The sequence below is a fragment of the Lepidochelys kempii genome, chromosome 15, assembly GCF_965140285.1.
Source record: "Lepidochelys kempii isolate rLepKem1 chromosome 15, rLepKem1.hap1, whole genome shotgun sequence".
Classification (NCBI taxonomy): Eukaryota; Metazoa; Chordata; order Testudines; family Cheloniidae; genus Lepidochelys; species Lepidochelys kempii.
The window spans coordinates 26,566,984-26,580,583 of NC_136394.1; the positions used below are offsets into that span (position 1 = coordinate 26,566,984).

A 13,600-nucleotide genomic window follows, 5' to 3' on the forward strand; every position below is an offset into this window, starting at 1 on the left:
AGATATTGGGCCATGCCTAGATTATCCTTGACCTCCACTCCATCCTCAGTGTGTAACGGTCCCACTTCTTCTTTGTTTTCTTCTTATTTATATGGCTATAGAACCTTTTACTATTGGTTTTAATTCCCTTTGCACGGTCCAACTCAACTTGACTTTTAGCCTGTCTTACTTTATCCCTACATGTTCTGACCTCAATAAGGTAGCTTTCCTGGCTGATCCCTTTGATCTTCCACTCCCTGTATGCTTTCTGCTTTTTCTTAATCACCTCTCTGAGATGCTTGCACATCCAGCTTGGTCTACAACCCCTGCCTATGAATTTTTTCCCCTTTCTTGGGATGCAGGCTTCCGATAGGTTCTGCAGCTTTGATTTAAAGTAATCCCAGGCCTCCTCTGCCTTTAGATCCATCAGTTCTTCAGTCCAATCCACTGGAGGTCACATTTTGAGCCTTAAGTATGCAACAGTCTCCCTTTACAGAACTTTAGGCTGAAACATCTAATCAATCACAGAACTGAAACTAAATTATATAGTAAAAAATTTCTCTTAGTAACTCAAGCAAGGATATTGACCTTGAATTTTCTGCCTTCTGGATCTGGGGTCCCAGTCAACCTTGCAGCAGGGGTTCACAAATAGGATTACTTGTTATTAAAAGCCAGGTGTAAGAGTTCTTTGGGGCAAATAACAATAGAACAAAAATATATGAATAAAAAGTGAGGGAGAGAAGACAAGCTTTATGTGAGGTACTCCTGGAGAATTAGATTTTGCTCTTCTGGTTTCTCTGTATTTTTTATATTGTATTGAAATTAAGAGGGCCATAAACCCAATCCCGATATCCGAACACCCATAAATGTTGGAGAAACTCATATCCAGATCTCAGCACTGTGTCTCAGGCCCATTGCTAGATGTGTGGTGATAAATGAACAGTGCATTTATTAATTATAATCTTAGGGAGTGAGGCTGCTAAAAGCATTGTTACAAATCAGTCATTGTCACCCATCTAGCATAGTAAATTTAACATGAATAAGCCAAGTAATTATGAGGTCTCTTACCTTAATTAAAACATTATCATAGCTAGTAGGGTTCATAACATCATAACAAATTAAGACCATGTTTGTATTCTGGTATGAAAGTGGTCGTAGCCGATCATAATCCTCCTGCCCTGAAACACAGGAAAAAAGTGATTATGCTTTGGATAAAATAAACCTCATTCTTTACACTATTACAATACAGATATTTTAAAATGCATTCCCATTGCCTGTGGTATCAGTCTTGTCTAAAAAACAGTAATTGCATAGATTGTAAACATTTTTAATAAATCATTGGCCTTAATAGGATGAGTTCCTTGTTTGAAAATGTATAAGAAGATATGTTTAAGAGCATCATCTTGATAGTAAAAAGGTCTATAAAAATTGAGTCCTTGTGAAATCTCAGTATGAAGCAAAAGGATTTTTTGTCTAAATGTTCAATATTTTGCAGCTTGATACTAAGCAGGACACAAATCCGTAAGCTGCAGGATCTGAAACATGAAGACTGGACTGTCATTCACTAGCAGAGACAAATGCATGAGTCTAGACTGGTAGCTTATTACTGATTAAAAACTGTGAAATTGGCAAGGGTCTTGTTGACATACAGGGTTCAATGGAGGGTAGGAAACATGCCTACTTTTTGCCAGATGTGAATGCAGCATAATAAGTCTTAAATAACAAATTCCCCTCTCTTACTGGCCTCAGTGAACAGAGAGAGGTAATGAGCATGACAATTGCCACCCCTCAGATGGACTGTGATCCATTAGTGAGTACAGGCCTCAGAAAGCTATACGGCAGAGTACTACTACCAGCTGATTTTACAAGACACAGGGCAACATAAGCCAGTCTTTACTGATCTCTGAAATGGGCCTTACAGAGCTGCTAATGCCTCCTGGAAATGTTTTTAAACTTTTTTCCTTCTAGGAATAATTTGACATGTGGGGAATTCATTTTACTATTCCCACACATTCACATGAGAAAACTGGTCTGCTTATTTCCCTGTATTTATGACATACCAGTCACCTTCAAACCAGAGCATTGTGATGTCACACTGAGCAAGCGTCTGGAGGTGGCCAATCAGCACCAGAGGCAGTTGCACTAAGAAATCAAAGATCCTGTTTCATCAAAGGCCAATATTTCAATGGGATGTTTTTTCAAAGTGTTCCAGAAGGCACCAACAGATGTTTAAGAAGACAGCAAAGACGTTGAGACCACTTGAGTGCTGCCCCATGTGTCAGGTATGTCAGCAGGAAGTTTTGACTTTCCAAGAAGTGAGTCAGGGATGCCAATCCTTTCTGCATTATTATTTCCATATATTTACTGAGCACCATGTGTGCCTGATACTATACAAAAACACAGAGGCAATTCCTGCCCAAAGGGGATCACAAATAAAATATTTGCATCAGCATTACGTAAAGCGTACTCCTCTGCTAACCATTATCTCAACATACTTTCTAATACACAGCGGTTGCATCATGGTATTCAACACAAAGCCCTGCACTTCTTATTGTCCTCAAAATGCTTGACTCCAAAGTATGGTGCGATCAAGAAGGGCATGGATACAAAAAGAACAATATCACTACAGTGCATTCAAATCTTTCACCTGAATATTTAACTCCTGCTGGTAACAGGATTCCCTACTAAATAACTCATTATGCAGCTTGCCACAACTATTTGCATAAAGGGATGGTGGTGGGTTAGGATCCAAGTCTACATAGTGCCAAGAGCCGTTAATTTCAGTGGAGTTAAAAGCATTTAGTATTTCAGAGGAGAGACACCAAAACAGTGCAGAATTGGAAACTTAAAACTTTTAATCCCAAAATAAGACAATTAAGGAATCTATTGTGCTCTGAGGTGTTTATATAACATGCAACAACTGTATTTCTAATTCTTCTCATTTTCTGAAATCCACCTAATTGTTTGCACCAGATTTACCACCTTTTTTTTTTGGCGGGGGTGAGGGGGGATGTAATGCTTTGCTTAGGTGATCTAAAGTTGTATTAAATTTCAGGAGAAAAAAAAAAAGAGAGGGAAATTAGTTGTAAAGCAATATTGCTGGGATGTGTGTGTTTGTACACGTGCTTCTTTCACTCACGTTTATTACTCTTAGCCTCCACAAAGGCAACTTTATGAAATCAAGCTATCCTCTAGTAGCCAGTTATAAAATTACCAACAGTAACTACTCCAGCCTCTCAACTCATTTGCTGCTACTTTGCCATAAAACTTGTAATTGGTGAAGCAGATTGATGCATGTTCCATTTTACGAAGTCATGATGACCTGGCCCAAGTTGGAACAGAGCAAAAACACTTAGTCTAATGAACTATGCCAGGGATCTCAAAAGAACTGCTTTGGATGGTGTAAAACCAATGTGCCATAATGAAAAACAGAACAGACAGATGTGACATCACATGGCTTCATCTTCACAGTCAAAGTTGAGGGAGAGTTGAGAAGAACCAGGTATTTATTTTTAAAGGTAGACTAAGATAACCAGATAAAGACATGAGGAAATCTAGATTTACAGAGGCATAACATGTTTTCTTATGTATTTCATACATCTCAGGAATGGCAAATACAGAGCATAGCAAAAGCTAAAATAGACATACCATGATGGGAAGGCTAGAAAGGACATGCTTTATGGAAATACAACATGATCTGATTCCAGGAGAGTGCTTATTTGTTTCTCTTCACCTCTGCCAAAATTAACAGCTACAGAGTTGTTCTAAAAATAGTTATGGGTTTAGAAGGCTGAAACTGATCTTAAACAACATTGGAAGAGGGACACTTTCAATTTCTGTCTATTGCAAATATAGATACTTTAGCACTTATGTTGTGGTAGATGAATAGTGGACTAGGAAATGTTTGCCTGTATGTGAAATCCTATTGTCTGAGCTACTGTGCTTTCTCTTTTTTGTAAAAAGCAAAATAACAAAACCTCTGTGAAAGAAGGAAAGATGGAACTAAGGGTTTGTTTATACTGTATTCACAGGATGCGACTGCAGTTTGAGTAGACAGAGCCGAGCTAAGTTGAAGCTGTAGCAGTGCGTGCTTCAGCACCGAGTAGCCCCGTAAACAATTGCCCAGGGTTCTCAGAGGGCTTGTACAGGTTTAGCTTGGGTATGTCTACTCAAGCTGTAATCACACCCTATGAGTAGAGTGTAGATATACCCCAAATGTTTTAGTGTTTTTTATTGCCATAAAGAAATTGGGGAAGGAGGTCAGAGATGTGCATATTGTAACTAAGCTGCTGGATGACTTCCACCCCTGGCTTCCAGAACAAGTATGAGGGGAAGGGTTGGGCCGCAGAGCCCTCTGGGAGGGGCAGCAACCCAAATCAATATCTAGCTCATAGAGGACACCATATTACCCAGAGTGACCAATCAAAAGAAACTACATCCAGGAGGCAGAGGGGATCAGGCTCAGGAAAGATCCCGTGTGTGCAGCAGGTTGAAGGCAGCAGCCTGAAAGCTGGCTGCAGAAGGGATCCATGCCAACACCTCACTGGCATCACCAATTGAGACATCTTGGTTTGGTGATTACATCATCAGACCCCTTGATGCTGCAAGGCCCAGTAATTCCACATTTGAAATCTTTTGTCAGACAACAATATGACTTTGCATCCTGAATAACTTTTTAAATATTATGGAAATGTTAATTAACCAAAAAAACCCACAAAACTATGACACTTTAGGAACAGGAAAAGGACATCCAATGAAACCAATGTGCTTCATCCAGCTCTGGATGGCAGATTCCACTTTCATAGTCAATCCTCTTTCATTCCTTGGTCCTCCTACTGATATGGACAACAAAAGGGCTAATTAAATGTCAGTTGTGGTGGTGGTCTGTGTAATATGGACAACTATCTTCTAGGAAGTGGAGTAAAATCTCTTAACTTATGCCAATGAATAATCAGATGATTGTGAATTTCAACCTGTTGCAATGCCCCAGGTTTGACAGGAAGCTATTACATTAAATAACATTTTGAGAGACCGGATCGTGGTGTCTTAATTAATCTGGATCCAGTTAGATCCAAAAAATAAGCTACACATGCCTTTCTTCTTGCCCTCAAACACAGTGATGGGAATTGTCAAAATGGCAGAAGCAACAAATTCTTATCATCCTGTCGCACACAAAAAAATCCAAAACCTTATCAAAGACTTGCCCTTTCACAGCTTTCACCATTGCATCCGGATGATGACATGCAAGAATAGCTGTGTGAAAACACCCTTTTCTCGGTAAGGTTACTCAGGCTGTGGTCAGAATTTTTCTTCACTGTGGATTTAAAACAAAAATTCTGCAAGATCAGATAAAACAAAGTTGCAGGACTGAACAGAAGGGGCCACTGAGCTCACACAAACCTTTGATTACCCTTGTTCAGTCTCAGTTTTAATTCTCTTCTCTCTGTTGTGTTGTCAAAAGTGGTGTATGAAAATGTCATTAAGGTTTGTTTTTTATAATATATATTTTTTTCTTTCAAAATTTTCAAACTTTCTCTTCCCCCAGTATTGTAAAATAATTGCTATTTAGCATTAATTTCCTGCATCTTTGTGCCTTTTACAAGCTGCCTGCACAGCGCTTCACTTGGTACAGCTAATTTCACAAGATGCTTAATTCCTTGCCAAAGACGACATGCTTGCCCCTTCGCCTGAAATGGCAACTAGCCCATGCTGTCACAACTTGCTCTTAAGAAAAGGTGGGGCTTCAGTCTGATGGGGGACAAGAAGAGAGGAGGAAATTAGGCCATGAGTTGCACCTCTCTCCAGTCTCCCTGCCGGAAGGAAAAATTGGGCTAGTCTGAGTTTCTCAGCCTGCATGAGGCCCTAAGCAGCTTGGATTGCTTGCATATAATACCCACCCTGCACTCTGCATGGGGACATAATTAAAATTCTCTTTTGCGTCCAAGATCCTTGGGAATATATCATGATACTTTCAATCAGCTTAATGACCATTGTGCTTTGTTGTATTCAATAGGTTCCTACAAAGGAACTATTTCTCTATTCTATAACATGCTGTCCATGCAATGAGGACCAACACCTAAGAATTCTTAGACCAGGTCTTGGAGAACGTGACTTTAAAGGAAGGCATTAAACTCCTGTAACAGACAATTATACAATAGCCTACCCACAACAGATGTTTCTTCTTAACCCCTGTCAATTCATGTCTAGATTCTGTCCTGAAGCATGAAAGCTTATATCTCTTATAAATTGTAATCCTAGCTGGTGTTACTGTAACCTATTTAAATAAGTAGGATTCTCTTTTAATCTAAGCTCATTTCTTCATTAATTTCTTCTGGCAGTGAGTTCCATGAATTAATTATACATTGTCTCATAAACAAATATTTTATCAGTTTTAAAATTTGCCTGTGTACTCCATAATAATGTTGAAAAAATGTAAGCCATCAGTGTAATGGACTTTACACTTATTTTTAGATTTTTCCAAATATTTTAATTAGCAGCACTTTGCATATTTACTAGAATATATTCTCTGGATAGAAAAGGTCCCATGGGACTACAATTGACAGACAAGGGAAAAATATTTATTTAAAGCTAAATGTCAATGGCATCCTATGAACTGACCACAAGAGTGCGCCTCTCTCTGGGTATGTCTACATGGCAGTTGAAGATGGGATTGCAGTATGAGTAGGCACAAGTGTGTTGTTAGCTTTAGTTTAGCTAGCATGATGAAAAATAGTGAAGATGGGACTGCATGGGCTGTACAAGTTCACTTGGGGCTCTGGGTACACACTTGCATTGCAAGCATATGTCACCATATCTTCACTGCTATATTTAGCTGTGGTCGCTAGACTAAAGCTGGTACGGATATGCCTATCTGAGCTGCAATCTCAACTCTGAATGCAATGTAGACATACCCTTAGTAGCACTATCAATTGCCACCAGCTGCCAGGCAATCTTCATGTAGTTAGGACCCTGCATACCACTTCACAGGTCATGCCAACATGCTGCCTCAAATTAGGTATATTTCCTATTAAAATGAACATTTCAATCACATAACTGAGAACCCCTATAGTTAAAGAAAAAATCTGAATGATCTTTTGTTTAGTCTGTGGTATGTTAGCTAAGGCTATACTTTCAGAACTCAGTTTAGAAAACTTGAGGAAACTTACTTTCTTCCTGGCAGAGATGAATCAAAAATTAAATATGACACAATATTTACAGCCTTACATCTTTTCCCAGGAGGGCCCTGTGGTGGTTTTCAGGGTACCCAGAACTATGGGTCACCTTGTTATCCCTGGCTCCAGCATGAGGGAGTCTTACTTGTGCTTGGCTGGGTGTTAGCTTCCTACCTCCACCAGCCTGTGAGCCACTCAATCTCCTCTGTGCAGTCCCACCCCTTACTTTGTTTTGCAGGTTAACAATATGCGCACCCCAGACCCTATGTCCCTTTGAAGCATTCCCCGGTGATATCCAGCCCCTGGCACCCGTTACTCACAGAACTACCAAGTCCACTGTTCCAAAGGAACAATATACACACCATCTTGTATGATCCAGCTCAGGATAACACCATTTAGATATACTGAGAGTGAAAAACAAAACAAAAAGTTTTTATCATTAAAGACTAAAGATTCAGGAGATAGTGAGTAAGGATATCGGAAACAAATGGTTACATATAAAACAAAATCATAACATGCTTTCTAGACACTAAACTTCATTAGAAAGGACATTCATCTGACAGTTAAGTTTCTCACTCCCAAAATATTTTATGGCATCTTCAACCACGGTTGACTGAGATCCCACGTTCATGAATGTAAATGGACTGCCCATTTACTTCCTAGGTGTAGGATAATGGGGTGTCTTTTTTGCCTCATAAATATGCCCCCAAAGTTCATTGGCTTTGTACACAGCCACGATAACCACCTAAGACTTATTTTTCCTGTGTGCTGCTTCCCTGTTGACTTCAGATCGCCTTGCTAACTTCTGACTTCGTATGTAAATGGGCATCCATTGTGTTAGTTTACCATGCTTAATTGACATCCTGACAGAGACAGACACATTTCTTACCTCCTGTCTGGAGGAAGCTCTGTTTTCAGTTCTGCCTTTTAACTTTTAAAACATATTTTCAAACATATTTTCAGTATATATACATAACTCCTTACATAGCATCTGTACATATATTTCACAATGATATTGATGACCAGTGTAACCCTGCTTTTCATTTAAGATCTCACATTACATTCTCTGATGAACTAGAATGTATATGCCAGAATCAAGATATTCTTGTAACCCCATTGCCAGTTACCATTAAGGGGTTCTTGGGTCACAGGCCCCCTTCCTCTCTGTCCCCTTTGGAATCCTGAAAGTGATTCTCTCACACACACTTTTCTAAACTCCTCAACAGAAGGTTTTGGATCTTAGTGGCAACCATCTTTGTGGTGATGTAGGACCAGAAGGACTCCAGCTAGAGATTGTCAATGTCACTTTTTACTCAGCCACAGTGAGTAGTCTGTGTGACAAAAGGCATTACCTCCCCTCCCATGAGTCCCTCTGGAGTGGAATACACTCTATTACCTATCCTCCTGAGATGGCAGTGGAGGGAGAGACCAGCATCAGAAATTAAACCCACATCTCCTGAATTACAACACAAAGCATAACCCCAGTGAATTGTAATTCTTTACATGCTAAGTGAATGGAGTTAACTCTCAATTCCTTTACCTCACTTTACAGTGAGGTATTTTAATCAAATAAGCAGATGCAACATGTGTTTGCAGGTAAAACAATATATTGCAAACTCTTTGTGCGTTGCAGCACACAGACCACCAACTTCCTGCTACAGCAAGAGATGCTTCTGATAAGGAAGATTATAGAGAAAGTAGCACACAATAACACAAGAGATCTACTGTGAAAAATTCTTATTCTATCCACTTTTATTCCAGTTCATGATTTCCAGTTGTTGCTAAACTGATCATATATAATGAAACTTTTCCCCCTAACTTGAATTAAACCTGTGAAAAATATGAAAATTCTCCTCCATTTTTATTTTTAATATTTCTCTAGTCTCCTTGTTCATGTCCTCACAAAGTGGGAGGGAATGTCTTAGAGACCTAGACATCAGGTTTGAAATAGAGTCCTTGAAACTACAGGCTTAACACATGGCAGAGCCAACTCATTCCTTCGTTCTACTGAGGTAATACATTGAGTTATACAAATTTTAATATGTGAGGGTGTCTTGGACAAGACCTTAAACAACTCTGAAGTCCTGTTTGAACTGTGTGGATACTGAAGACCCAACAGCACTTTCTGGAAGAACAGAGATTTGATTCTGTATCCCATGCTGAAGTTTCCCCTCTGACACTGTTGTCAGGTGCGCCAGTTGGTTGAAGCCCTTCACCCCAGAGATTTCCTGTTGTTTATACATGAGGAGTGAAAGAGAAATGCCCAAAACTACCTCAATATTTATGTAATAACTTCCTTAGAGACTCAACGTTTTGTTTCACAGGAAGCAATTTCAATTGTTTTGTGTTTAAATAGATTACTGGGGGATGAAACAGCTCCAACATGTTTAAAATTATTACTTCAACTGCTCAGTTTATCTTCCTTTTCACTGAGTTGGTCAGAAACTCATACTACAAGCCTATTACAGTTTGCAATATTAAGGTTTCAGACTTTGCTATTTTCTTGTCAACAGAAGAATCTGGGGGATCTTGGACTTATAAATGCCATATACTTGTAACTATCTGATTCTTTTCGGTCAAGATTTTCCATGACCTTAGTAAGTTTATTTTACAGGAATCACATTTTAAACAGAATGTTCTTTTTCCTTCAGATAAGTCATACTAATTTTATAACACTTACTATGCTTTTGCAATGAGACAACATCCACTAGTTGACAACCACAGCTTTAAGTTTCAACTGCTTCCCTGGTGACAAAAATGTTAACTATATACACAATGAGGCCTTTAACTCATTTGGACCTCTATATTCTATTGCAATAAAAATGTAAAATATAGTAATAGTACATTTTCAGAGATTTTTCCATTAGTACAGAACATAAAATAGTTACGAAATCGAAAATTTGCCTCAAATGTTTTAAATATTAATAAAATTCACTCTTCATGCCTTTTATATATCAGCACTTCCATTTTCTCATGGACTCATTTTCTGAACAACCCCAGGTTTGACATCGGAAGAATAATTTAATTATCACTGATATTCTTTATGATACAGCTATATGAGCTAAGTACGGAAAAAAACCAAAAATGAATAAATTTGAGTATGTAAACCTCAAGTGGCATTAATTCAATCTACTGCTAGTCAAATCTGGTGATTGAACAGTTTCAGTCAGTAATTGGAAGGGCTTTCCAGCTGGCTTTGAGGCAATCAGAGAGAAAGCATGATCCAATGGTTAGGTCAAATTCCTATGTGACCTTGGGCAAGTCACTTGGCCTAGATCCACAAAGGTACTTAGGCTATTGATTTATGAAAGTTAGGAGCCTAAATATCTTTCAGGATCAACGCCTTAGTCTCTCTGTGTCTTATCTCCACTTTACAGATGAGGAACTAAAAGTACTTCCCTGCCTCACAGGGGTGTTGTGAGGAAAAATGCATTAAAAATTGTGAGAAACTCAGACACTATTCAGAGTAACAGCCGTGTTAGTCTGTATTTGCAAAAAGAAAAGGAGTACTTGTGGCACCTTAGAGACTAACCAATTTATTAAAGCATAAGCTTTCGTGAGCTACAGCTGACTTCCTCAGATGCATATCATGGAAACTGCAGTTTCCACGATATGCATCTGAGGAAGTGAGCTGTAGCTCACGAAAGCTTATGCTCTAATAAATTGGTTAGTCTCTAAGGTGCCACAAGTACTCCTTTTCTTCCTTCAGACACTATTGTAACAATGGCCATATAAGTAGCTAAAATAATTTAACTGCGGCTATTGACTAAAGCATCTGTGATGCTCCCCAGGACACCCAGGCACTTCACTACCACCTTCCCTAGGTGTGAGGAAGTGCTGTGGATCAGCTCCTTGAAATCACCAGGCTCTGGCAACATGAGAGCACTGCCTTCCAGGCTTCCGTTGGCCTTGCTCTCTCTCTATAGGATTGTGATAGGCACACACCACCCCTTGAAATCTCCAAATGTTCCCTGTAGAGTTCAGCCCTTTTCCCACTGAATACTCACAGAATTACCAAGCCTGCTGTTCCCAAAGAAACAGTACACACCAGCTTGTAAGATTCAGCTCAGGATCATTTTGCTTAACACCACAGCACTTGGATACATTTATAGAGAAAACAAGAATAAGCTTATTACCAAAGAACAGAGTTCAAGTGATAGTGAGTAAGAATAATGGAAACAGTTTATATATATACACACACACACTTTCTAGAGACTAAACTTAACTAACAAGTTTACCACTTGTCTAAAGAAGCTTATCTAGCCCAAAGTTCTCTCCAGTTTTTTCAACCAAGCCTGGTGACCCCTCTTTCACCAAGCAAACTCATTGTCCTTCCTAGGCAAAGGATGCCAGGATGTCTTGTTTGTCCCTGAAATATACTAGAGCTAACCATTCATGTGCACATCAAAATAGGGTCATCCCCCATCCCCACTCCTTACTTCCTCTGGTTATTTTTCTCCCTTTGAAGTTTTCACAATCCTTCATTAGCATTTGGTTCAGACCAGTGAGAGGAGCCCCTTAGGAATGATACAACACATAATTTACATGAAAACAGACACCTTGATAAACATATCTTGTCTGACAGAAAACCTGTTTTTCACCACTGCTGGTGACCAGTCCCTATGCACAGCTCTTAAGAACATATTTTTCAGCGTACATACGTAACTTCTTACACAACATTCATATGTGTGTTTTGCAATGATACTGATGACCACTGTAATACCGGCTTTTTTCTGAGACTTCACATGACACTCTTTGGTGAACCAGAATGTATATACCAGACCCAGGAGATTCCTGTAGTTCCTATTCATGCCCCTGTGTGTCCCTTGAAAGTTGGCACTAAGAGGTTCCTCGGTCACAGCATCTGAAACAACTGAATAACTTCATTGGCTCTGGACATTATAAAATATATTGGACTAAATCTGCAAAAGTGACCAGTGATTTTGGATGCCCCACTCGACATACCTTAACATGCTGAAGATATACAGACAGAGCATCTTCCCTTTGAAAATTAGGCCCCTGAATCATAAAAATGTAGGGCTGAGAGGGACCTTGAGAGGTCATCTTGTCCATTCCCTGGTGCTGAGACTGGACCTAGAATACCTAGACCATCCCTAACAGGTGTTTGTCCAACCTGTTCTTAAAAACCTCCAGTGAGGAGGATTCCATAACCTCCCTTGTAAGCCTGTTCCAGTGCCTAACTATCCTTATTAGGAAAAACTTTCTAACTGTATCCAACTTAAATCTCCCTTGTTACAGGTTCAGCTGATTACTTCTTGAGCTAATATCATTCTGGATATGGAGAACAATTGATCACTATCCTCTTTTAACAGTCCTTAGCATATTTGAAGACTGCTATCAGGTCCCCCCTCAGCCTTCTTTTCTCAGGACTAAATATCCCCAGTTTTTTTTAACCTTTCCTCATAGGTCAGCTTTTCTAAAACTTTTATTGTTTTTGTTGCTCCCCTCTGGACTCTCTCCAATTTGTCCACATCTTTTCTAAAGTATGGCACCCAGAACTGGACACAGTACTCCAGCTGAGGCCTCACCAACGCTGAGTAGTCGGGACTATTACCTTATAATACTCCTGTTATTACGCCCCACAACAATATTAGCCCTTTTTGCAACTGCATCACATTGTTGACTCATTCAGTTTGTGATCCACTATGACCCCCAAATCTTTTCAGCAGTATTACTGCCTAGCTAGTTATTCCCCATTTTATAGTTGTGCATGTGATTTTTTTCTTCCAAAGTGTCATGCTTTGCACTTGTCTTTATTGAATTTCAGCTTGATGATTTCAGACCTATTCTCCATTTTGTCAAGGTCATTTTGAATTCCAATGCTGTCCTCCAGACTGCTATCAACACCTCCCAGCTTATGTCATCTGCAAATTTTATAAGCATGGTCTCCACTCCATTATCGAAGTCAATAATGAAAATATTGAATAGTACTGGACCCAAGACAGACTCCTGCAGGATTCCACTAGATATGCCCCCCCAATATGATGATGAATCATTGATAACTAGTCTTTGAATAGGGTCTTTCAACCAGATTTGCACCCACCTTACAGTAAATTCATCTAGACCACATTTCCCTAGTTTGCTCATGATAATGTCATGTGGGACTTTATTTATTATTAATTATTAATAGTAGTAGTACTATGTGTAGTTTGGTAGTGCCTAGGGGCCCCAGTCATAGACCAGGACCCTATAATGATAGGTGCAATAATGACAGGTTTCAGAGTAACAGCCGTGTTAGTCTGTATTCGCAAAAAGAAAAGGAGTACTTGTGGCACCTTAGAGACTAACCAATTTATTTGAGCATGAGCTTTCATGAGCTACAGCTCACTTCATCGGATCCGATGAAGTGAGCTGTAGCTCACGAAAGCTCATGCTCAAATAAATTGGTTAGTCTCTAAGGTGCCACAAGTACTCCTTTTCTTAGGTGC

The 13,600-nt window shown here is 39.4% G+C and overlaps 1 protein-coding gene across 5 annotated transcripts in view; it reads right to left on the reverse strand.

Moving 5' to 3' along the window:
* RHOF (ras homolog family member F, filopodia associated) overlaps nucleotides 1–13,600 on the reverse strand; it is a 48,608-nt gene that overhangs the window by 7,067 nt on the left and 27,941 nt on the right. For all 5 annotated transcript variants that reach the window (XM_073313497.2, XM_073313500.2, XM_073313501.2 and 2 more), the window contains one exon: nucleotides 1,048–1,157. In XM_073313497.2, the coding sequence (XP_073169598.1) occupies nucleotides 1,048–1,157 (110 nt within the window). The remainder of the gene's footprint in view (nucleotides 1–1,047; nucleotides 1,158–13,600) is intronic.